General features: G+C 44.3%; 1 protein-coding gene across 2 annotated transcripts in view; it reads left to right on the forward strand.

Annotated features, from left to right (window-relative positions):
- Positions 1-285: 285 nt before the first annotated feature.
- itga4 (integrin alpha 4) overlaps positions 286-24,714 on the forward strand; it is a 36,615-nt gene continuing 12,186 nt past the window's right edge. The window contains exons 1-23 of one of the 2 annotated variants that reach the window (XM_080018570.1): positions 286-898; positions 3,259-3,383; positions 3,507-3,598; positions 3,815-3,947; positions 4,240-4,307; positions 4,418-4,550; positions 4,752-4,837; positions 6,235-6,297; positions 8,284-8,424; positions 9,366-9,474; positions 15,877-15,971; positions 16,137-16,227; positions 16,330-16,375; positions 16,997-17,127; positions 17,320-17,474; positions 18,959-19,108; positions 19,748-19,824; positions 19,910-20,051; positions 23,458-23,547; positions 23,703-23,779; positions 23,946-24,035; positions 24,352-24,439; positions 24,591-24,698. In XM_080018570.1, coding sequence (XP_079874696.1) covers positions 735-898; positions 3,259-3,383; positions 3,507-3,598; positions 3,815-3,947; positions 4,240-4,307; positions 4,418-4,550; positions 4,752-4,837; positions 6,235-6,297; positions 8,284-8,424; positions 9,366-9,474; positions 15,877-15,971; positions 16,137-16,227; positions 16,330-16,375; positions 16,997-17,127; positions 17,320-17,474; positions 18,959-19,108; positions 19,748-19,824; positions 19,910-20,051; positions 23,458-23,547; positions 23,703-23,779; positions 23,946-24,035; positions 24,352-24,439; positions 24,591-24,698 — 2,454 coding nt within the window. In that variant the 5' untranslated portion in view covers positions 286-734. The remainder of the gene's footprint in view (positions 899-3,258; positions 3,384-3,506; positions 3,599-3,814; positions 3,948-4,239; positions 4,308-4,417; positions 4,551-4,751; positions 4,838-6,234; positions 6,298-8,283; positions 8,425-9,365; positions 9,475-15,876; positions 15,972-16,136; positions 16,228-16,329; positions 16,376-16,996; positions 17,128-17,319; positions 17,475-18,958; positions 19,109-19,747; positions 19,825-19,909; positions 20,052-23,457; positions 23,548-23,702; positions 23,780-23,945; positions 24,036-24,351; positions 24,440-24,590; positions 24,699-24,714) is intronic. The other variant, XM_080018571.1, reaches the window with a different exon arrangement.

Below are 24,714 nucleotides of genomic sequence, written 5' to 3' on the forward strand. Positions count from 1 at the left end.
TGGTTGTGTGTGTGCTGCATGTGTGTGTGTGTGTGTGTGTGTTTGTGTGTGCGCTGCGTGTGTGTGTGTGCGCTGCTTGTGTGTGTGTGTGTGTGTGTGTGTGTGTGTGTGTGTGTGTGTGTGTGTTGGGGGGTGGGTGGGTGTATGTGGGCTGTAGCTCCATTCAGACTCAGAACTTCATGGAGCAGCAGCTTCCTCTCAACGCAGAGGAAACAACTTTTTAAACTTAAATCCTGAACTCAGGGATTAACTTTCTACTCTGTTTCTTTCCTGGTTCTACTCTGGTTCTACTCTCTGGTCCGGTTCTACTGTGGTTCTACTCTGGTTCTACTCTGGTTCTACTCTCTGGACTGGTTCTACTTTAATCTGAATTCTTGATTTGCTGCAGTTTTCAAGTAGAATCAGACTAGAAACAGTTTGACATTCTGTGGTCTCTGGTGGACTCTACTGTGTGGACTCTACTGTGTGGACTCTACTGTCTGGACTCTACTGTGTGGTGGACTCTACTGTCTGGTGGATTCTACTGTCTGGACTCTACTGTGTGGTGGACTCTACTGTCTGGACACTACTGTCTGGACTCTACTGTCTGGTGGATTCTGTTGTCTGGTGGATTCTACTGTCTGGTGGGCTCTACTGTCTGGACTACACTATCTGGTGGACTCTAATGTCTGGTGGACTCTATTGTCTGGTGGATTCAACTTTTCTGCATCAGAAATTAGTGGACTTGTAGTATCATGCTGCAGGTCATTCGGCAGCTCCTCCTGTTGGTCGTGCTGCGGTGGTGCAGCACTGCTGTAGGATACAACCTGGACACCCAATACCCGGTCCACTTCACCGGACCCAACGGGTCCCTGTTTGGGTTCTCTGTCTTACTGCACCAACACCGGCACAACACCTGGTAGGACACCATCACACTGCAGCACTGTGAGACACTGTTGCACTCTAAGACACGTCACACTCTGACACCGACACTGTAAGACACTGACACTGTGACACTCACACTGTACGACACTGACACTGTAAGACACTGTGACACAGTAAGACAATGACACTGTGACACTGACAATGTGACACTGACACTGTGACACTGATACTGTAAGACATTGACATTGCAAGACACTGTGACACTGACACTGTAAGATACTAACAGTGTAAGACACTGACACTGTAAGGCACTGTGACACTGACACTGTAAGATACTAACACTGTGACACTGACACTGTCAGATAATGTGACCCTGACACTGTATGACACTGACATTGTGACACCGACACTGTAAGACACGGACACTGTGACACTGACCCTGGTAGATACTCTGACACTGTGAGACACGTCACACTGTAAGACAATGACACTGTAGGAAACTGACACTGTAAGACACTGTGACACTGACACTGTAAGACAATGACACTGTAAGAAACTGACACTGTAAGACACTGTGACACTGACACTGTAAGACACTGACATTGTGACACCGACACTGTAAGACACTAAGATGCTTTGACACTGACACTGTGACACTGACCCTGGAAGATACTGTGACACTGTGAGACACGTCACACTGTAAGAGAATGACACTGTGACACTGATAATGTGACACTGACACTGTGACACTGATACTGTAAGACACTGACACTGGAAGACACTGTGACACTGACACTGTAAGACAATGACACTGTAAGACACTGACACTGTAAGACAATGATACTGTAAGACTAAGACAAAGTGACACTGACACTGTAAGACACTGACATTGTAAGACAATGACACTGTAAGACACTGACACTGTAAGACAATGATACTGTAAGACTAAGACAAAGTGACACTGACACTGTAAGACACTGACATTGTAAGACAATGACACTGTAAGACACTGACACTGTAGGACACTGACACTGTAAGACACTGTGACACTGACACTGTAAGACACTGACACTGTACGACAATGACAGTGTAAGACACTGACACTGTACGACACTGTGACACTGACACTGTAAGATACTAACCATGTGACACCAACACTGTAAGATACTGTAACACTGACACTGTAAGACACTGACACTGTAAGACACTAAGATGCTTTGACACTGACACTGTGACACTGACCCTGGAAGATACTGTGACACTGTGAGACACGTCACACTGTAAGACAATGACACTGTGACACTGACAATGTGACACTGACACTGTGACACTGATATTATAAGACACTGACACTGGAAGACACTGACACTGTAAGACAATGACACTGTAAGACACTGACACTGTAAGACAATGATACTGTAAGACTAAGACAAAGTGACACTGACACTGAAAGACACTGACATTGTAAGACAATGACACTGTAAGACACTGACACTGTAAGACAATGATACTGTAAGACTAAGAAAAAGTGACACTGACACTGTAAGACACTGACACTATACGACAATGACAGTGTAAGACACTGACACTGTAAGACACTGTGACACTGACACTGTAAGACACTGACACTGTACAACCCTGACACTGACACTGTAAGATACTAACCATGTGACACTAACACTGTAAGATACTGCAACACTGACACTGTACGACACTGTGACACTGACACTGAAAGATATTGACAATGTCACACTAACACTGTAAGTTGCTGTGACACTGACACTGTAAGACACTGACACTTAGACAATGAGACTGTAAGACACTGACACTGTACAACACTGTGACACTGACACTGTAAGATACTAACAATGTGACACTAACACTGTAAGATACTGTGACACTGACACCGTAAGACACTAACACTGTGACACTGACACTGTAAGACACTGACACTAAGACCATGAGACTGTAAGACACTGACACTGTACGACACTGTGACAATGACACTGTAAGATACTAACAATGTGATGCTGACACTGTAAGATGCTGACACTGTGACAGTGACACTGTGACTCTGACACTGTAAGACACTGACACTGTGACACTGACAATGGAAGACACTGACACTGTAAGAAACTGTTACACTGTGAGACACTGTGTTGACAGAGGTTGGTAGAGGTCAGTAGAGGTTTATAGATGTCAGTAGAGGTCAGTAGAGGCCGGTAGAGGTTGTAGTGGTCGCTACAGGTCAGTAGAGGTCAGTAGAGGTCAGTAGAGGAGGTCGATAGAGGTCAGCAGAGGTCGTAGTGGTCGCTACAGGTCGTTAGAGGTCAGTAGAGGTTGGTAGATGTCAGTTGAGTTGTACTTCAGTTTATGTGTGTGTATGTATTGCAGGCTGCTGGTAGGGGCTCCCCAGGCCGGCCCCTCCCCCTCCTCCAGGTCGCAGGGTGGAAACCCAGGGGCTGTATACACCTGCAGAGTGTCCCCCACACACACACACTGCCAGCCGCTACACACAGGTGTGTGTATTGTGTACTATACTGTCAACTGTGTGTACTGTGTATTATGTGTATTGTGTGAACTGTGAACTGTGTGTACTGTGTGTACTATGTATTTTACTGTGTACTGTGTGTACTGTGTAGAGATGGCTGGCTGTGGTAAAACATGTGAAGCGGAATCAGACGGTCAGTGGCTTGGAGTCAGTTTGTCCAGACAGAGCAATGGAAATATACTGGTACTCATCCATCCATCCATCCACCCATCCATCATCCCACCTTCATCCAACATCTTCCATCCAACATTTATTTTTCTTGATGTGAGTGAACATTACAAACTCTATCAACATTGTTTGTGTGTGTGTGTGTGTGTGTGTGTGTGTGTGTGTGGTGTGCGTGTGTGTGTGTGTGTGTGTGTGTGTGTGTGTGTGTGTGTGTGTGTGTGCGCGCTCCAGGCATGTGCTCACAGATGGAAGAACATCTTCTACTCCAAGAAGGATGATCAAAACAACAAGCTGCCGAACGGAGTGTGCTATTACTATGGCAACGACCTGAAGCACCGCCTCCCCTTAATACCCTGCTACAGAGGTACTGCACAGTGATACTCACTGTTACTATGGAGACGACGTGGTGCTCCGCCTTCACTTAATACCGTGCTACAGAGGTACCGCACAGTGATACTCACTGTTACTATGGAGATGACACAAAGCTCCGCTTCCCCTTTATAGCCTGCTACAGAGGTACCGCACAGTGATACACACTGTTACTGTGGCCATTTTTTTTTAAATCTTTAGCTTCTTATTTTTGATTAAGTTTCTCTATTGATCCACGTGACTATTGATGTGTCACATTATTGTAAATAAAGCTTTTTTTATTTCAGACTATCAGTGGAAGTTCGGGGAAGACTATGGGTCGTGTCAAGCTGGGATGTCCACTGTCCTGATGGAGGTACATCACCTGTGAGATGTTAGAATGCTAGCAATTCACATTGAAACCTGTGCTTACTGCTAACTGTGAGGTTGCTGGCGCAAAACTGTGAGTACTGTGTGTGTACACAGGACCTGATAGTACTGGGAGCTCCTGGTACTTCATACTGGACTGGCTCGGTCCTTGTCTATAACACGTCCAGCAGTGTCATGTCCGCGTACCTGGACAACAATGGACGGGACGTACAGTATGGTAGCTACTTAGGTAAAAGCATTGCTACTATACTACTGTAGAAGAACAATACTACTGCTATACTACAGTACGAGTATAACTGTACGACTAGAATACTACCTGTACCATACCTGTTTTCCACACCTAACTTTCTGTCTGAGCTACTGAAGCAGCGTCCACCCAATCAGCAGGCAGAACGAGGGTCACATGATACTGACAGTTTGTGTTGTTTAGGTTACTCGGTGGGGGCGGGTCACTTCCTGAGCGCCGGTTCAACTGAAGTAGTGGGAGGAGCTCCCCAATACAGACAAATAGGCAAGGTAGGACCTGGCTATCTGACAATCTCATTATATACCGAGTAACACAAAACCACATTACTGCTACATTACCTCATTATACATCTAGAAATATACTGCTTCATTACTGATGCCTTACCTCATTATACATCTAAAAATACACTGCTACATGACTTCTACATTACCTCATTATACATCTAGAAATAGACGGCTACATTCCTGCTACATGACCTCATTATATACATCTAGAAACACACTGCTACATTAGGGCTATATTACCTCATTATACATCAAGAAATACACTGCTACATAACTGGCATATTAACTCATTAAATATATAAAAAATACACTGCTACATAACAGCCACATTACCTCATTATACATTTAAAAATACACATTATTGCTACATTACCTCATTATAAACATAGAAACACACTGCTACATAACTGCTACATAACCTCATTATACATCTAGAAATACAGTGCTACATTCCTGCTACATTACCTCATTACACATAAATAAATCAACCTCCATTAATTCTGCATTACCTCATTATACAGATAGAAATGCAATGCTACATTACTGCTACATTACATCATTATAAATCTGGAAACAAACAGCTACATACATGTAACTGCTACATTCCCTCATTATACATCTAGAAATACACTACTATATTCCTGCTATATTACGTCATTATACATCAAGAAATACACTGCTACATTTCTGCTACATTACCTCATTACACATAAATAAATAAACCTCCATTAATTCTACATTATCTCATTATACATCTTGAAATACACTGCTACATTACTGCTATATTACGTCATTATACATCAAGAAATACACTCCTACATTTCTGCTACATTACCTCATTACACATAAATAAATAAACCTCCATTAATTCTACATTATCTCATTATACATCTTGAAATACACTGCTACATTACTGCTATATTACCTCATTATACACCAAGAAATACACTGCTACATAACTGCCACATTTACTCATTATTCATTAAAAAATACACTGCTAAATAACAGCCACATTACCTCATTATACATTTAAAAATACACTTCTACATTACTGCTACATTACCTCATTATACATCTAGAAATACACTGCTACATTCCTGCTACATTCCCTCATTATACATCTAGAAATACACTGCTATATTTCTGCTACATTACCTCATTACACATAAATAAATAAACCTCCATTAATTCTACAATATCTCATTATACATCTAGAAATACACTGCTACATTACTGCTACATTACTTCATTACACTTCTAGAAATACACTGTTTCATTACTGCTACATTAACTTATCTGCCTCCTTCTTACAAGAAGAAATGGATCATGAGAAATTGAGACTTCAAAGAATGTGCTTTATTCTCTGAATTATTATTTTCAAGGTTTTCATCTTCACAGTTGATGACAACCTGCTGAGAATCATCTCAGAAGTTTCTGGGAACGAGGTAATACGTATATTATACTGTATATATACTGTCTATATATATATATATATATATGTGTGTGTGTGTGTGTGTGTGTGTGTGTATATATGTATAAATATAGTGTATATATACTGCATATATATACTGTATATATACACTGTCTATATAGTGTATTTGAATATATATATATATATATATATACAGTGGGGCAAAAAAGTATTTAGTCAGCCACCAATTGTGCAAGTTCTCCCACTTAAAAAGATGAGAGAGGCCTGTAATTTTCATCATAGGTTCACTTCGACTATGAGAGACAGAATGGGGGGAAAGAATCCAGGAAATCACATTGCAGGATTTTTAATGAATTAATTGGTAAATTCCTCGGTTAAATAAGTATTTGGTCACCTACAAACAAGTAAGATTTCTGGCTTTCACAGACCTGTAACTTTTTCTTTAAGAGGCTCCTCTGTCCTCTACTCCTTACCTGTATTAATGGCACCTGTTTGAACTCCTTATCAGTATAAAAGACACCTGTCCACAACCTCAAACAGTCACACTCCAAACTCCACTTTGGCCAAGACCAAAGAGCTGTCAAAGGACACCAGAAACAAAATTGTAGACCTGCACCAGGCTGGGAAGACTGAATCTGCAATAGGTAAGCAGCTTGTTGTGAAGAAATCAACTGTGGGAGCAATAATTAGAAAATGGAAGACATACAAGACCACTGATAATCTCCCTCGATCTGGGGCTCCATGCAAGATCTCACCCCATGGGGTCAAAATGATCACAAGAACGGTGAGCAAACATCCCAGAACCACACGGGGGGACCTAGCGAATGACCTGCAGAGAGCTGGGACCAAAGTAACAAAGGCTACCATCAGTAACACACTACGCCGCCAGGGACTCAAATCCTGCAGTGCCAGACGTGTCCCCCTGCTTAAGCCAGTACATGTCCAGGCCCGTCTGAAGTTTGCTAGAGAGCATTTGGATGATCCAGAAGAGGATTGGGAGAATGTCATATGGTCAGATGAAACCAAAATAGAACTTTTTGGTAAAAACTCAACTTGTCGTGTTTGGAGGAGAAAGAAAGCTGAGTTGCATCCAAAGAACACCATACCTACTGTGAAGCATGGGGGTGGAAACATCATGCTTTGGGGCTGTTTTTCTGCAAAGGGACCAGGACGACTCATCCATGTAAAGAAAAGAATGAATGGGGCCATGTATCGTGAGATTTTGAGTGAAAACCTCCTTCCATCAGCAAGGGCATTGAAGATGAAACGTGGCTGGGTCTTTCAGCATGACAATGATCCCAAACACACCGCCCGGGCAACGAAGGAGTGGCTTTGTAAGAAGCATTTCAAGGTCCTGGAGTGGCCTAGCCAGTCTCCAGATCTCAACCCCATAGAAAATCTTTGGAGTGAGTTGAGAGTCTGTGTTGCCCAGCGACAGCCCCAAAACATCACTGCTCTAGAGGAGATCTGCATGGAGGAATGAGCCAAAATACCAGCAACAGTGTGTGAAAACCTTGTGAAGACTTACAGAAAACGTTTGACCTCTGTCATTGCAAACAAAGGGTATATAACAAAGTATTGAGATGAACTTTTGTTATTGACCAAATACTTATTTTCCACCATAATTTGCAAATAAATTCTTTAAAAATCAGACAATGTGATCTTCTGGATTTTTTTCCCTCATTTTGCCTCTTATAGTTGAGGTATACCTATGATGAAAATTACAGGCCTCTCTCATCTTTTTGAGTGGGAGAACTTTTACAATTGGTGGCTGACTAAATACTTTTTTGCCCCACTGTATATATATATATATATATATATATATATATATATATATATATATATATGTATATATATATAAAGCATTAGCTGAAAGCTTTGTATTTGTCTTCATTTGCAAATAACAGGGTTAGGGTTAGGGTTAGGGATATTTCATATTGTTGTGAATATGAAATGTGTTGTTTCAATTGAGTTTTCTTTTGACTGTGTGTGTTTGTAGCTGGGGTCGTACTTCGGCTCCAGTGTATGTGTGTTGGATGTGAACGCTGATGGACTTTCAGATCTGCTGGTCGGCGCTCCAATGGCAACAGGGGGTGCAAGGGAGGAAGGCAGGGTCCATGTTTACATCAACCGTGGAGAGGTGAGACAGCCAGGGTCCATGTTTACATCAACAGTGGAGAGGTGAGACAGCCAAGGTCCATGTTAACCTCAACCGTAGAGAGGTGAGACAGACAGGGTCGATGTTTAAATCAACCGTGGAGAGGTGAGACAGACAGGGTCCATGTTTACGTCAACCGTGGAGAGGTTAGACAGGCAGGGTCAATGTTTTCATCAACCGTGGAGAGGTGAGACAGGCAGGGTCAATGTTTACATCAACCGTGGAGAGGTGAGACAGCCAGGGTCACTGTTTACATCAACCGTGGAGAGGTGAGACAGCCAAGGTCCATGTTTACATCAACCATGAAGAGGTGAGATAGGCAGGGTCCATGTTTACATCAACCGTGGAGAGGTGAGACAGCCAGAGTCTGTGTTTACATCAACCGTGGAGAGGTGAGACAGGCAGGGTCCATGTTTACCTCAACCATGGAGAGCTGAGACAGACAGGGTCCATGTTTAAATCAACCGTGGAGAGGTGAGACAGGCAGGGTCCATGTTTAAATCAACCGTGGAGAGGTGAGACAGGCAGGGTCCATGTTTACCTCAACCGTGGAGAGGTGAGACAGACAGGGTCCATGTTTAAATCAACCGTGGAGAGGTGAGACAGACAGGGTCAATGTTTTCATCAACCGTGGAGAGGTGAGACAGGCAGGGTCCATGTTTACATCAACCGTGGAGAGGTGAGACAGACAGGGTTAATGTTTACATCAACCGTGGAGAGGTGAGACAGACAGGGTCCATGTTTACATCAACCGTGGAGAGGTGAGACAGACAGGGTCCATGTTTAAATCAACCGTGGAGAGGTGAGACAAACAGGGTTAAAGTTTACATCAACCGTGGAGAGGTGAGACAGGCAGGGTTAATGTTTCAATCGTGACATCAGTTTGTTGCATAATGTTACCTTGCGAACCCCCTCCCTCCCAGGCCAAGATGGTGGAGGCGGAGTTCAGTCTGACAGGAAGTGATGCGTATGCCGCTCGCTTTGGAGAGACCATGGCCGACCTGGGAGACCTGGACCACGACGGTTATCACGGTAACTAACCCAACTAACTAACTCCAAGCTATAACGCTCCCAGAGACCCGAAGGGTGGATATTTCAATTGGCAGCCCGGGCGTGGCACTGAATTGAGGCACCAAATCTGCGTTGTGTTTCGGTCTGACCCAAACATCCCACTAATGATCATGTTGTGATTCAGAGTGCGCATGGAGAGCGAGAGAGGGAGAGAGATAGAGGGAAAGAGAGAGAGAGAGAGTCAGCACGACTACACTAGATGGACAAGCATCCTATAGAGACCCTGCATGCCCAATTCTGCAGAAGTATATTTAACATACAAAGAAAAACACCCACTAATGCATGCAGGGCAGAATAAGGTCGATATCCGCCAATAATAAACATTCAGAAAAGAACAATCAAATTTTGGATGCATCTTAAATCAAGTCCCCAAGATACACTGCAATTTGAAGCACTGCAAACCCAAGAACTGAAGCCCAAAAATAATCCCCTCAGTCAGCTGGTTATGAGACTTACTGAGCAACCAACACCAACATGGTTCCATATCAAAGCAGCACTGCTTGACCATCACAAATCACAGTCAAACAAATAGTTAAAGAAACCAAAAAGACCTATCTGGAACATTGGAACCATCAAACCAGAACACAAAACAATTGCTCCATTGCTATCTGACCCTAAAAAGAGAATATACACTGGCAGAATATTTCTTTACTGTCAGAGATATGAAGCAGTAACCTGCCCTGTACATACTGTTATTTTTTATTTATTTACTTTTTACTTTTATTGTAATTCTTCATGTTGTTACTGTTATTATTATGAGGTTCATCTGTTGTTACTGTATCCAATGTTGTTGTTCCTGTTGAGTTATTGTAGCCAATGTTGTTGTTGTTCTTGAGTTGTTGTTGTTGTTGTTGTTGTTGTTGTTGTTGTTGTTGTTGTTGAGTGCTACCTGCCTTCTAGCTTTGGCAATACTGTTGTAATAACTGTCATGCCAAAGGAACTGGGTCCAGACCTTTGACTCCGCCCACTCCACCGACTTGGCTGATTCTTCTGGTCTGGCATCAAGACATGAAACAGCTGGTTCTCGGTTGAAAATGCAGCGGTCCAATCATTAATATCGGTGTTGTCAAGCTGTTGTCAAGCTTTGTCAAGCTGTTGTCAAGCTTTGTCAAGCTTTGTCAAGCAGCTGTCAAACTGCTGTCAAACATGGTAAAGCTGTTGTAAAGCTACTGTCAAGTTGTTGTCAAGCGTTGTCAAGCTGTTGTCAAGCTGTTATCAAGCTATTTTCAAGCATTGTCAAGCTGTTGTCAAGCATTGTCAAGCGTTGTCAATCTGTTGTCAAGCTCGTTGAGCTGTTGTCAATCTGTTGTCTAGCGTTGTCAAGCTGTTGTCAAGCTGTTGTCAAGCTGTTGTCAAGCGGTTGTCAAGCGGTTGACGAGCTGTTGTCAAGCGTTGTCAAGCATTGTCAAGCTGTTTGCAAGCTTGTCGAGCGTTTGAGTTTGTTGTTGGTGAGTGCTACCTGCCTTCTAGCTTTGGCAATACTGTTGTGATAACTGTCATGCCAACAAAGCTGGGTCCAGACCTTTGACTCCGCCCACTCCACCGACTTGGTGGAGGTGGAGTGAGTGATGATGGTAAAACTGTTGTAAAGCTGCTGTCAAGTTGTTGTCAAGTGTTGTCAAGCTGTAGTCAAGCATTGTCAAGCTGTTATCAAGCTGTTGTCAAGCATTGTCAAGCTGTTGTCCATGGTTGTCAAGCACTGTCAAGCGGTTGACGAGCTGTTGTCAAGCGTTGTCAAGCTGTTGGCAAGCTGTTGGGGTTAGGGTTAGGGGCAAGCTGTTGTCAAGCTGTAGTCAAGCATTGTCCAGCTGTTATCAAGCTGTTGTCAAGCATTGTCAAGCTGTTATCAAGGGTTGTCAAGCATTGTCAAGCGGTTGACGAGCTGTTGTCAAGTGTTGTCAAGCGTTGTCAAGCTGTTGGCAAGCTGTCGGGGTTAGGGGCAAGCTTTGTCAAGCTTTGTCAAACTGTGTTAAGCTGCTGTAAAGCTGTTGTCAAGCTGCTGTCAAGCTGTTGTCAAGCTTTGTCAAGCTTTGACAAGCTGCTGTCAAACATAGTAAACTCGTTGAGCTGTTGTCAATCTGTTGTCAAGCTCGTTGAGCTGTTGTCAATCTGTTGTCAATCTGTTGTCTAGCGTTGTTAAGCTGTTGTCAAGCTGTTTGCAAGCTTGTCGAGCTGTTGTCAATCTGTTGTCAATCTGTTGTCTAGCGTTGTTAAGCTGTTGTCAAGCTGTTTGCAAGCTTGTCGAGCTGTTGTGAAGCTGTTGTCTAGTGTTGTCAAGCGTTGTCAAGCGTTGTCAAGGGTTGTCAAGCTGTTTTCAAGTTGTTGTCAAGCTGTTGTCAAGTGTTTTAAATCTGTGCACCACACAAAACCAAGGAGGAGTAAGAACAACAATGGCGACCGAAAAGACAGACGCTGCTATAGAGGGTTTGGGTTAGAAATCGATTAAAAATATAAATCACTTTGAAATGTGAACAGTGGCACAGTGGCGCAGTGCATTGCACTGCTGCCTCACAGCAAGAAGGTCCTGGGTTTGATTCCCGCCTGGGGCGCTGTTGGCACCGTGCTCCGGTGGGTTATCTCCCAAATAGGAGCCTTTCTGTGTGGAGTTTGCATGTTCTCCCCGTGCTCACATGGGGTTTCCTCCACCTCACGTCAGTAAGGACCCCCACCAAAAACATGCACCATCATGGTCTGACCAGCAATGGACATTTATCACCTGGTCCCCGGGCGCGTCCACGTACGCTGCCCACTGCTCCTGGCTGTGCCCCCGGAGGAAGGACAAGCCAGGATGGGTTAAAAGCAGAGGAACCATTTCACCGGCACCATCAAAGCATGTCATGTGTGTGTGTGTGCAAGCATGTGTTGTAGTGTGGTGTGTTGCGTGATAAATAAAGACTGTTTCTTCTGTTTCTTCTTCTAACAGCACTCCCTGCAGTACGTTGGCATGGCTACACAACAGTGTCGACTCAAAATGACGTTCAGTTCAGGCAGAGACGTTGGTCTCTCGTGATTTGTTAGGAAAAGTGGAATCCCCTCCCCCCCTGAAATTAAGGCAATATCAGACTGAAGAGGCAACGTGTAACAATGATAGTAGTGTGTCTTTCTCATGCATGGGCATCACCCTCACATCATCTTGGTGTAGAACTACTACACTGTGATAGGATATTGTCTCACTGCTCCTCCTCCTTTCTCTGCAGAAATGTCTCATTGTCACGTGGAGATGGAATGACCTTAATAAAAGCTTTTAACATTTACATTTACATTACATTTAGTCATTTAGCAGACGCTTTTATCCAAAGCGACTTACGATGGAGAATAACATTCAAGCTACATTGCGACAGAGACATTAGTGTAACAATAACATTAGTGTAACAATAAATACTGCAAGGTGGTGCTAAGTAATTGTAGGTTAGGACAGGAGGTACTCACTGAAGAGCTGGGTCTTCAAGTGCTTCTTAAAGACAGAGAGGGAGGTCTGTGGTCATTTTTGGCAGCTTGTTCCACCAACGGGGACAACATGTGCTCTTACAAGAGCATTTAAGTAGGCGGGAGCATTCCCAGCAATCACTCTGTAGGCCAGCATCAGAGACTTGAACTTGATGCGGGCGGCTACAGGTAACCAGTGGAGCTCGATGAGCAGCGGAGTGACATGTGCCCTCTTTGGCTGGTTGAACACCAGTCGCGCCGCCGCATTCTGTATCATCTGTAGTGGCTTCACCGCACAGGCCGGCAAGCCTGTTAAGAGGGCGTTGCAGTAGTCGACACGGGACATCACCAAGGTTTGTACCAGCAGTTGAGTGGCATATTGGGTCAGGTACGGCCTGACTTTTCGGATGTTGAGTAGTGCGAAGCGGCAGGACCGGGAGACGGCGGCAACATGGTCCGAGAATGTCAGTTGGTCATCAATAATGACACCAAGATTCCTTGCAGCCTTGGTAGGAACAAGAGATAGAGAGTCGATTTTAATATCAATGTTGTGATAAATACCTTGTTTGGCCGGGAAGACCAGCAGTTCCATTTTCGCCAGATTTAGTTGAAGATGATAATCCTTCATCCACGTGGATATGTCAGTGGGACAGTCCGAGATCCGCGTCGAGACAGTGGGGTCGTTTCGGGCGGAAGGACAGATAGAGTTGAATATCATCCGCATAGCAGTGATATGAAAAGCCATGTGAGCGGATGATCGGGCCTTGTGAGGTGGTGTATATGGCAAAGAGGAGGGGTCCTAGCACCGAGCCTTGGGGCACCCCTGTGGTGAGGTTGTGAGGCACAGACAGCTGGCCTCGCCATGTCACACTGAACGAGCGCCCAGTGAGGTAAGATTCGAACCAGGAAAGTGCACTGCCCGTTATGCCCATGCTTGAGAGTATGGACAGGAGTATGCTATGATTGACAGTGTCAAAAGCAGCTGATAAGTCTAGCAGAATGAGAACCGAGTATTGGCAGCATCTCTAGCAGTTTTTAAGGCCTCTGTCACAGACAACAGGGCTGTTTCGGTGGAGTGACCACTTTTGAAGCCAGATTGAAGTGTATCAAGAAGGTTGTTTCTTGACAGGTACTCTGTAACCTGTCTTGAGACCGCCCTCTCTAAGGTTTTGGAAAGGAATGGGAGGAGAGAGACCGGCCGATAGTTTTCTACTTGATTGGGATCGAGTGAGGGTTTTTTGAGCAGTGGTGTGACCCGAGCCGCTTTGAAAGCGGAAGGGAAAGTGCCGGAAGTAAGGGAAGAATTAATCATGTGTGTGATTGCCGGGGTGATAGTCGGTGATATGGCTTGATGGAGGTTAGATGGGATCGGATCTAGCGGACAGCTAGTAGGACGGCTACATGTTAGTAGTTTAGATACCTCACTTTCAGCGAGGGGGGTGAAACCAGGGAACGATGAGCCTAGGGCTGGAGAAGACAGGTTGTGAGTAATTTGTTTAGTGAATTGGCTGCTGATGGCTGCCACTTTGTTAGTAAAAAAGGAGGCAAGGCAGTCAGCAGTGAGGTTAGTAGCTGGGGGAGGTGGTGGAGGGTAAAGCAGAGACTTGAAGGTGGCGAATAACTTACGTGTGTCTGTGGCACCGTTGATCCTATCGTTGAAGAAGACCTTCTTGGCAGCAGTGATGCTGGAAGAGAAGGAGGACAGCAGTGTCTGGTAGCTTGCAAGATCCTCAGTTGTTTTGGATTTGTGCCATTTTACTCTCGGCTGCTCTGAGGTCAGTGCGCGTTGTCCGGAGGGTGTCAGTCAGCCAGGGCGACTGGGTTGATCGAGCAGGTCTGGTGGATAGTGGACACAGGCTCCAGACATGAGCTCAAGGTGGAGCAGAGGGAGTCAGTGGCATCATTAACCTGCAGAGAGGAGAAAGTGCCGTGGGGTGGAAGAGAAGAGGAGAGCACAGAGGAGAAGTGGGTGGGAGACAGGTTGCGGAGATTGCGGCGGATAGTAACCATGGGTGGGGAGGTGGGGGGTTGTTTTGGTAGCTGGACATTGAAGTGGATGAAGAAGTGGTCAGAGAGATGAAGAGGAGTGACCCTTAGGTTGTCTGTGGTGCCGCTCCGAGCAAGAATGAGATCAAGCTCTTTGCCAGCCTTGTGTGTCGGTGTAGTCGGGACCTGTAGGTCGAATGAGCGAACCAAAGACAGGAAGTCAGCCGAGCTCGCACTGTCCAAGTGGATGTTCATGTCTCCGAGGACGAGCATGGGACACTCATGCTCACCTAGTTGTCCTGGTGGACGGTAGATGACGACCACATAGGCTTTCACCGGAGCAGTCACCAAGACGGCGTGATATTCAAAGGAGGCAAAGTTGTTTAAAGGCAGCAGTGGATTAAATTTCCATGTGTTGGAAATTAGCAGGCCAGTCCCACCACCACGGCCAGATGGTCTGGATGTGTGGGTTAACCCATGATACCACACAGATGTTTAGCAAGCATTAATACAGGTCCAGATAATTCCCCTCAGGTTTTAAAGATGAGGTGCTTAAAGTTGGAACTAACTGGAACTAAACACTGGAACCTCCTGGAACCTCCTGTAGATCAGCTTCAGTTGGAATCAGTTTGTTAATCTGAGTGGCAGTTTGGGTGGAGCGTGTTTAGTTTGTGTGTGTGTGTGTGTGTGTGTGTGTGTGTGTGTGTGGGTGTGGGTGTGTGTATGTGTGTGTGTGTGTGTGTGTGTGTGTGTGTGTGTGTGTGTTAAAGATTCCCCTAACTAGTTAATCTGGGTATACAGGTTTAATTGGTTGAGTGTGAAATACAAACAAGTTATATTCCCAAAAGATTAAATGTGTCAGTTATTGGATTACTCAAATGATTTAGAAATATTTTATAAAGCTGTTTCCTTTTCACTTAACTGTGTGTGTGTGTGTGTGTGTGTGTACAGATGTAGCAGTTGGGGCTCCACAGGAAGAGGAGCTGAAAGGGGCCGTCTACATCTACAACGGCAGAGCAGGAGGAATCTCCCAGAAATACTCACAAGTACACACACTCCGTAACACACACTGTGTAACACACACACAGTAACACACACACAATAACACACAAAGCTGCTTGCTGACTGCCTGACTGGTTAATTGACTGACTGGTTTACTGACTGACTGACGGGTTAACTGACTGACTGACTGGTTACTGTGTGTGTGGCAGAGGATATCGCCATCTGATGTGGGGCAGGACTTGAAGATGTTTGGCCAATCACTGTCGTCGGGGGTGGATATAGATAACAACAGTTACCAAGGTAACCGCCACAACAACAACAATGGATTATACTGTAGCATCCATCCTCGCTGGTAATGTAACCCCCCCCCACCCCCCCCACTCTCTGTCTCTCTCTCTGTAGATCTAGCTATCGGAGCGTTCCTGTCAGACTCTGCTGTAATTCTCAGGTAAAAAGTTTGGATAGACAGACAGACTGATAGATAGATAGATAGATAGATAGATAGATAGATAGATAGACAGATAGATAGATAGATAGATAGATAGATAGATAGATAGATAGATAGATAGATAGATAGATAGATAGACAGATAGATAGATAGATAGATAGATAGACAGATAGATAGATAGATAGATAGATAGATAGATAGATAGATAGATAGATAGATAGATAGACAGATAGATAGATAGATAGATAGATAGATAGACAGATAGATAGATAGATAGATAGATAGATAGATAGATAGACAGATAGATAGATAGATAGATAGATAGATAGATAGACAGACAGATAGATAGATAGATAGATAGATAGATAGATAGATAGATAGACAGACAGATAGATAGATAGATAGATAGATAGACGGATGAAGGGGTGGATAGATGGATGGACAAACGGACGGACGACGGACGGATGGACGGACGGACAGACAGATAGATAGATAGATAGATAAATAGACAGATAGATAGACAGACAGACAGACAGACAGACAGATAAAAGATGGATAGATCAAGGGAGGGATGGGGGATGGATGACAGATTAAGAGAGTGATAAATCCCTGGATTTCTAGGAGCCGTCCTGCTGTGCAGGTGGAGGCGTCCCTGCTGCTGCCTGACAAGGTGGAGCCCTCAGCGCCCCCTGGTGGCTTCAACACCTCTGTGTGCTTCAGGCTGCACTGTCCTCAGTACAGAGGGATGATGTGTAAGTGTCTCCTCCCCTTCACTGGGTTAACACTGTTGTAACAAGAAAGACTGATCTGATCTCCTTCTCCTCCTCCCCTTCCACTCCTCCTTTCCTTCTTCTCCTCCTTCTCCCGCTCTTCCTCCCTCTCCTCCTCATCCTCTTCCTCTCCCTCTGTTCCACTCCTCCCCCCTCCTCCTCCCCTCCTCTCAGATCTACAGTACAGTTTAACAGCTGACCTCCTTCATCATTCCTCCCTCCCAAACCGTTTTTATTTCCATGGCAACGGTTCGTCCAATAGAACGTCAGGAAATATCCGAGCAAAGCACAACGAGCTGCGATGCTCCACCCACATGGCGCTGCTGAGGGTACACACACACACACACACACACACACACACACACACACACACACACACACACACACACACACACACACACACACACACACACACACACACACACACGCGTACACACACATACACACACACTGAGGCTGATTAGTTAGTTATTAGTTTGAAGGCGTGGTTATGTAGTAGTTAGTAGTATTAAGGCGTGGTGAGGTAGTAGTCTGGAGGCGGTTGGTTTGTTAGTACTTTGAAAGCGTGGTCATGTAGTTAGTTAGTAGTTTGAAGGTGTGGTGAGGTAGGAGTCTGCAGGCTGGTTAGTTAGTAGTTTGAAGGCGTGGTTATATAGTAGTTAGTAGTTTGAAGGCGTGGTGAGGTAGTAGTCTGGAGGCTGATTAGTTAGTTAGCAGTTTGAAGGCGTGGTTATGTAGTAGTTTGTAGTTTGAAGGCTTGGTGAGGTAGTAGTCTGGAGGCTGATTAGTAAGTTAGCAGTTTGAAGGCGTGGTTATGTAGTAGTTTGTAGTTTGAAGGCGTGGTTATGTAGTAGTTTGTAGTTTGAAGGCGTGGTGAGGTAGTAGTCTGGAGGCTGATTAGTTTGTTAGTAGTTTGAAGGCGTGGTTATGTAGTATTTAGTTAGTAGTTTCAAGGCATGGTTAGGTAGTTGTCTGGAGGCTAGTTAGTTTGTAGTTAGTTAGTAGTCTGAAGGCGTGGATAGGCGATAGTCTGGAGGCGTGGTTAGTTAGTAGTTAAGTAGTAGTTTGAAGGCGTGGTTATGTAATTGTTAGTAAGTTTGAAGGCATGGTGAGGGAGTAGTCTGTAGGCTGGTTAGTTAGTAGTTTGAAAGTGTGGTTATGTAGTAGTTAGTTAGCAGTTTGAAGGCGTGGTGAAGTAGAAGTCTGAAGGCTGGTTAATTCATAGTTAGTTAGTAGTCTGAAGGCGTGGTTAGTTAGTAGTCTAGAAGCAGGTTAGTTAGTTAGTAGTTGAAGACATGGTGAGGGAGTAGTCTGGAGGCTGGTTAGTTCTTGTTAGTTAGTAGCCTGAAGGCGTGGTTAGGTGACAGTCTGAAGGCATGATTAGTTAGTAGTTAGTAAGTAGTTTGAAGGCATGGTCATGTCGTTATTTAGTAGTTTGAAGGTGTGGTGAGGTTGTAGTCTGGAGGCTGGTTGGTTCGCAGTTAGTTAGTAGTCTGAAGGCGTGGTTAGGTGATAGTCTGGAGGCTGGTTGGTACGTAGTTAGTTAGTGGTTTGAAGGTGTGGTTAGGTGATAGTCTGAAGCCGTGGTTAGTTAGTAGTTAATTAGTAGTTTGAAGGGGGGTTAGGTAGTAGCCTGGAGGCTGGTTAGTTTGTTAGTAGTTTGAAGGCATGGTTATGTAGTTGTTAGTTAGTAGTTTTAAGGTGTGGTGAGGTAGTAGTCTGGAGGTTGGTTAGTTCTTCGTTAGTTAGTGGTCTGAAGGTGTGGTTAGGTAATGGTTAGTTGTTAGTTTTAAGGCTACTTGTATCTCCGCAGGGCGACCTGAAGGATGTCTTCACCTCCGTCCTCTTCCAGTTGTCTTTCAGTCTGATGAACTCTGGTCCTCAGCGAGGAGCCCGAGGCTTCACTCCCCTCAGACCAGTCCTCCAGCAGGGGGCAAAGCACAGCAACACCATCACCAACCAGGTAACTGTTACCATGGCAACACCATCACCAAACAGATTGCTGTTACCACGGCAACACCATCACCAACCAGGTCACCACGATACCATCACCCCTGGGTTAGGGTTAGTTAACCCAACCCTAACGCCTGTTCTGTAATGTAGTGGTAACCAGGTGTTGTGGGGTATTATTACACAGCCCATCTGTAGTGTGGTTTGAGCAGCCACACCTCTTGGGTCTAGGTAATTGGGCCCAGGACCAGGGTGGTTGTATGCCTGTTGTTTGTTAGAGTAATCAAGGATCAACAGGTAAAACCCCCACCCACACACACACAGGAGAGGAGCCATTGTCATGACATGTCTTTTATCTGCTCCGGGCTTGTTCCACCTAGCCCACTCTGCAATAGAAGTGATGATTTCAACCCCGTCGCCTGTGTCTCTGTGTCGGAGGGTCCTGGAAAGGCTTGTGGCAGGCGGACCCTCCTTGACTCGTACCACAACGTGGTGGAAGGTCTGTGCTCTCTAGTACCCCCACATGGCAGACCGACCCCAGGTGAACTGAAAGGCTTGAAGGACCACATCAGGGTTAGGGAGCCAGGGTTGTGACTGACTGTCTGTCTCTCACTCTGTCTGATTTCCTGTCTGCCTGTCTTGTCTCTCTCAGACTAGTTTTTCTCGTTCCTGTCTCCTGGTTAACTGTTCCAGTGACCTGCAGCTAACAGCTAAACTAGTGCTACCACAGTGAGTACATACACATACACACATACACACACACACACACATACATACACGTTTACGCACAAATGGTAACTTTCTTGTGTTCTAGGGGGCGGAGCTTTTTTGCATTGGGGAGTGGGCGGAGTTTGGCGCTGCAGATCAGAGTGAAGAACAACGGAGATGATGCCTTCCTGCCACGCCTGCGCCTCCTGCTAGTCAAAGATATACACTACATTAAAGTACTACACAGCGTATGTACCACTACATCAAAGTATTACACAGCACATACAGATATACACAAATCAGGCACAACATTAAAACCACCACTAATAACACTTATATTATGATAATAATATTTATATTATTTAGCTCCCCCTCGTGTCCCCAAAAGAGCTGTGACCCGTGGAGGCATGGACTCCACAAGACTTTGAAGGTGTCCTTTGGTATCGGGCACCAAGACGTTAGCAGCAGATCCTTTAAGTCCTGGAAGTTGCGACGTGTGGCCCCCTTGGATCAGGCTTGTTGTTCCGGCACATCCCACAGATGCTCCATCAGATCGGACCCTAACCCCGCCCATCCGCACGATGTAGAAAAAAACGTTCAATTCATCAGACCGGGCCACCTTCTTCTATTCTTCCATGGTCCAGTTGTGACGCTCACGTGTCCATTGTAGGTGCTTTCAGGGGTGGACAGGGGTCAGCATGGACACTGTGAGCTCCCATACGCAGCAAGCTGCCATGCACTGTGTGTTCTACACCTTTCTATCATAGCAACATTCACTTTTTCAACACTTTGTGCTACAGTAGTTTTTCTGTGGGATCCAACCAGATGGGCTGGACTTGGCTCCCCACGTGCATCAATGAGCCTTGGGCTCCCATGACCCTGTCGCTCACAGGTTGTCCTTCCTTGGAGCACTTTTGGCAGGTACTAACCACTGCATACCGGGATCACCTCAGTGGCTCAGATCCTTATGCCGCCTTCAACACATCAACTTCAACAACTAACTGTTCACTTGCTGCCTAATATAATAATAATATATACCACTATATGTATAATAATAATATATAACAGCATATATATAATAAGAATATTTAAAAGTATATATATAATTAGAATATATGTATGTTTATAATAATAATATTTACACTAACAGTATATATATAAGAATAATAATATTTAACAGTATACAGTATAAACATACTAATATATAACAGTGTATATATATATATATATATATATATATATATATAACAGTATACATGTATATATAATAACAATATATCCCACCCCTTGACAGATGCCATTGGAACCAGATGATTGATGTTATTCACTTCATCTGTTACTGGTTTAATGTTATGGCTGATCGGTGTATATATATACATCATATATATACAGTGGGGCAAAAAAGTATTTAGTCAGCCACCAATTGTGCAAGTTCTCCCACTTAAAAAGATGAGAGAGGCCTGTTATTTTCATCATAGGTACACTTCAACTATGAGAGACAGAATGAGAGAAAAAATCCAGAAAATCACATTGTCTGATTTTTAAAGAATTTATTTGCAAATTATGGTGGAAAATAAGTATTTGGTCAATAACAAAAGTTCATCTCAATACTTTGTTATATACCCTTTGTTTGCAATGACAGAGGTCAAACGTTTTCTGTAAGTCTTCACAAGGTTTTCACACACTGTTGCTGGTATTTTGGCCCATTCCTCCATGCAGATCTCCTCTAGAGCAGTGATGTTTTGGGGCTGTCGCTGGGCAACAGAGACTTTCAACTCCCTCCAAAGATTTTCTATGGGGTTGAGATCTGGAGACTGGCTAGGCCACTCCAGGACCTTGAAATGCTTCTTACGAAGCCACTCCTTCGTTGCCCGGGCGGTGTGTTTGGGATCATTGTCATGCTGAAAGTCCCAGCCACGTTTCATCTTCAATGCCCTTGCTGATGGAAGGAGGTTTTCACTCAAAATCTCACGATTCATGGCCCCATTCATTCTTTCCTTTACACGGATCAGTCGTCCTGGTCCCTTTGCAGAAAAACAGCCCCAAAGCATGATGTTTCCACCCCCATGCTTCACAGTAGGTATGGTGTTCTTTGGATGCAACTCAGCTTTCTTTCTCCTCCAAACGCGACAAGTTGAGTTTTTACCAGAAAGTTCTATTTTGGTTTCATCTGACCACATGACATTCTCCCAATCCTCTTCTGGATCATCCAAATGCTCTCTAGCAAACTTCAGACGGGCCTGGACATGTACTGGCTTAAGCAGGGGGACACGTCTGGCACTGCAGGATTTGAGTCCCTGGCGGCGTAGTGTGTTACTGATGGTAGCCTTTGTTTCTTTGGTCCAAGCTCTCTGCAGGTCATTCACTAGGTCCCCCCGTGTGGTTCTGGGATGTTTGCTCACCGTTCTTGTGATCATTTTGACCCCACAGGGTAAGATCTTGCGTGGAGCCCCAGATTGAGGGAGATTATCAGTGGTCTTGTATGTCTTCCATTTTCTAATAATTGCTCCCACAGTTGATTTCAAACAGGTGCCATTAATACAGGTAACGAGTGGAGGACAGAGGAGCCTCTTAAAGAAAAAGTTACAGGTCTGTGAAAGCCAGAAATCTTGCTTGTTTGAAGGTGACCAAATACTTATTTTACCGAGGAATTTAGCAATTAATTCATTAGAAATCCTACAATGTGATTTCCTGGATTATTTCCCCCCATTCTGTCTCTCATAGTCCAAGGGTACCTATGATGAAAATTACAGGCCTCTCTCATCTTTTTAAGTGGGAGAACTTGCACAATTGGTGGCTGACTAAATACTTTTTTGCCCCACTGTATATACATCATATATATATATATATATATATATATATATACATTAAAGATATGTATACATTTATCCCAAGTGTACATATATAGGTGATAAATCACATTTTATTTAACAGGAGCACAAGCTTTTCATTATTAGAGCTCAGGGTTGCCGTGATGTCATTGACCATATATGGACATGGACATCATTGATCATATATGGACATGGACGTCATTAACAATATATTTTTGATCTATTAAATCTCTCCACCAGCTGCTTCCTCACTGTAATTTTTCAGTTGCGGTTTCATCCTTTGCTCTCTGCTTCAGGCAGATCAAAGCTCTGTGAAGCAGCAGGAAGTGATGCTGCGTTCAGTGGAACTGGGAAATCTGGAACTCCAGGTGTTTCCACTCCAGCTTGATGTTTTGCTGCTGATCAGTTAAACATGGACGCTGCTGTGACTGTGTTTGTTTGGCAGCAGGTATATGTATTTTTAAATAAAGATCTAAACAAAGGGAACATTGTTCAACGTTTGCAGAGTGCACCGGCATCTTACTGTGATGACAGCCCTGTGATCCTGGTAAACTTGTGTCAGAGCAATCAGCTCCGAAACTATAGTTTCCATTCCATTGCACCTTTTCCAGTAGAAGGTTTGATTTTTAAAAGTTCAGACTTCAATTGAACGCAACAGCATTTAACATAAACAGTGTGTCTGTGTCTGTGTGTGTGTGTGTGTGTGTGTGTGTGTGTGTGTGTGTGTGTGTGTGTGTGTGTGTGTGTGTGTGTGTGTGTGTGTGTGTGTGTGTGTGTGTCTGTGTCTGTGTGTGTGTGTGTGTGTGTGTGTGTGTGTGTGCAGGGTTATGTGCACTGTGATGTCATGGAGGATTCCATCAGAACGTCAGTGATCTGCAGCATCGCTGCTCTCAATTTGCCTGCAAACACAACGGTACAAGTACTATCAGCACTTTATCAGTACTATAAAAATATACTAACTGTAATACTGTTGACACTGAAAATAAATACAAGACGTACTGATTGTAATCAGTCAAAACCACTTTGCTTAGGTCGAATAGCACTGAGTGACTGTACTTCCTATTGTAGGTTGATGTGGATTTCCTGTTGGACGTCAACCAGAGCAGCGCTCCTGGTGATATCGCCATCTTCGTCACCACCTCCTGGTAAGAAGCAGCAGCAGGCGATTCTGGGAAGGTTTTACTGCTTTGCCAACCTACTGTCACCCTGATGGTTGCCATGGTTACAGACACAGTTTCATCCATTCTCTACAATATAGCAACTAAAATTCTCCTCTCCTCCCTCTCTCCTCCACCTCCTCCTCTCCTCCAGTGAGAACCATGAGGAACCAGCTTTACTCCATGACAACTCCGTCACTTTGCTGCTTCCTCTCAGATACGGAGTCGATGTCAGTGTCCACGGGTATGAGGAGGAGAACCTGCTGCAGTCTTCACAGTAGTCTATTTTAGTTTAGCCAACTACAACAAGAATCATCACTGACGTGTTTGTTGATTGGATAGATGGTTGGATGGATGGGTGGATGGATAGATGTACTGTATAATAGATGGATGATGGATGAATGGATGATGGCTAGATTGATGGATGGATGGATGGATGATGGATGGATGGATGATCATCGATGGAGGGATAGATGGATGGATGATGGATGGGTGGATGGATGAATAGATTAAGGAATCTACTTCTTTCCTGTCTGTCTCTCTCTCCCTCTGTCTCTCAGCTCTGTGACTCCACCCTCCTTTGTGTTTGGGAAAGTGGGGCCGACGCCAGTCGACTGTTTTTCTGAATCATTTAACTTCACCTACAAGGTATAGCTGATCACAGTCAAATAACAAAACAGACTACACATGTGTGTGTGTAGTTCTATGACACACATACAGCATATACATATAGTATATGTATGTATGTATAGATATGTGTTATGTATTAATATATGTAATCATGTCATATATGTTGAAGGTATTGAACATGGGTCCCAGTAAATCAGAAGATACCGTTGTGGAAATTGATCTGCCGAAGACTTTGTCTCCTCATCTGTTCAGACTCCTGCAGCTGTCCCACTGGGAGGTACTGACACCTCTAT

Source organism: Zeus faber (assembly GCF_960531495.2).
Source record: "Zeus faber genome assembly, chromosome: 18".
NCBI lineage: Eukaryota > Metazoa > Chordata > Actinopteri > Zeiformes > Zeidae > Zeus > Zeus faber.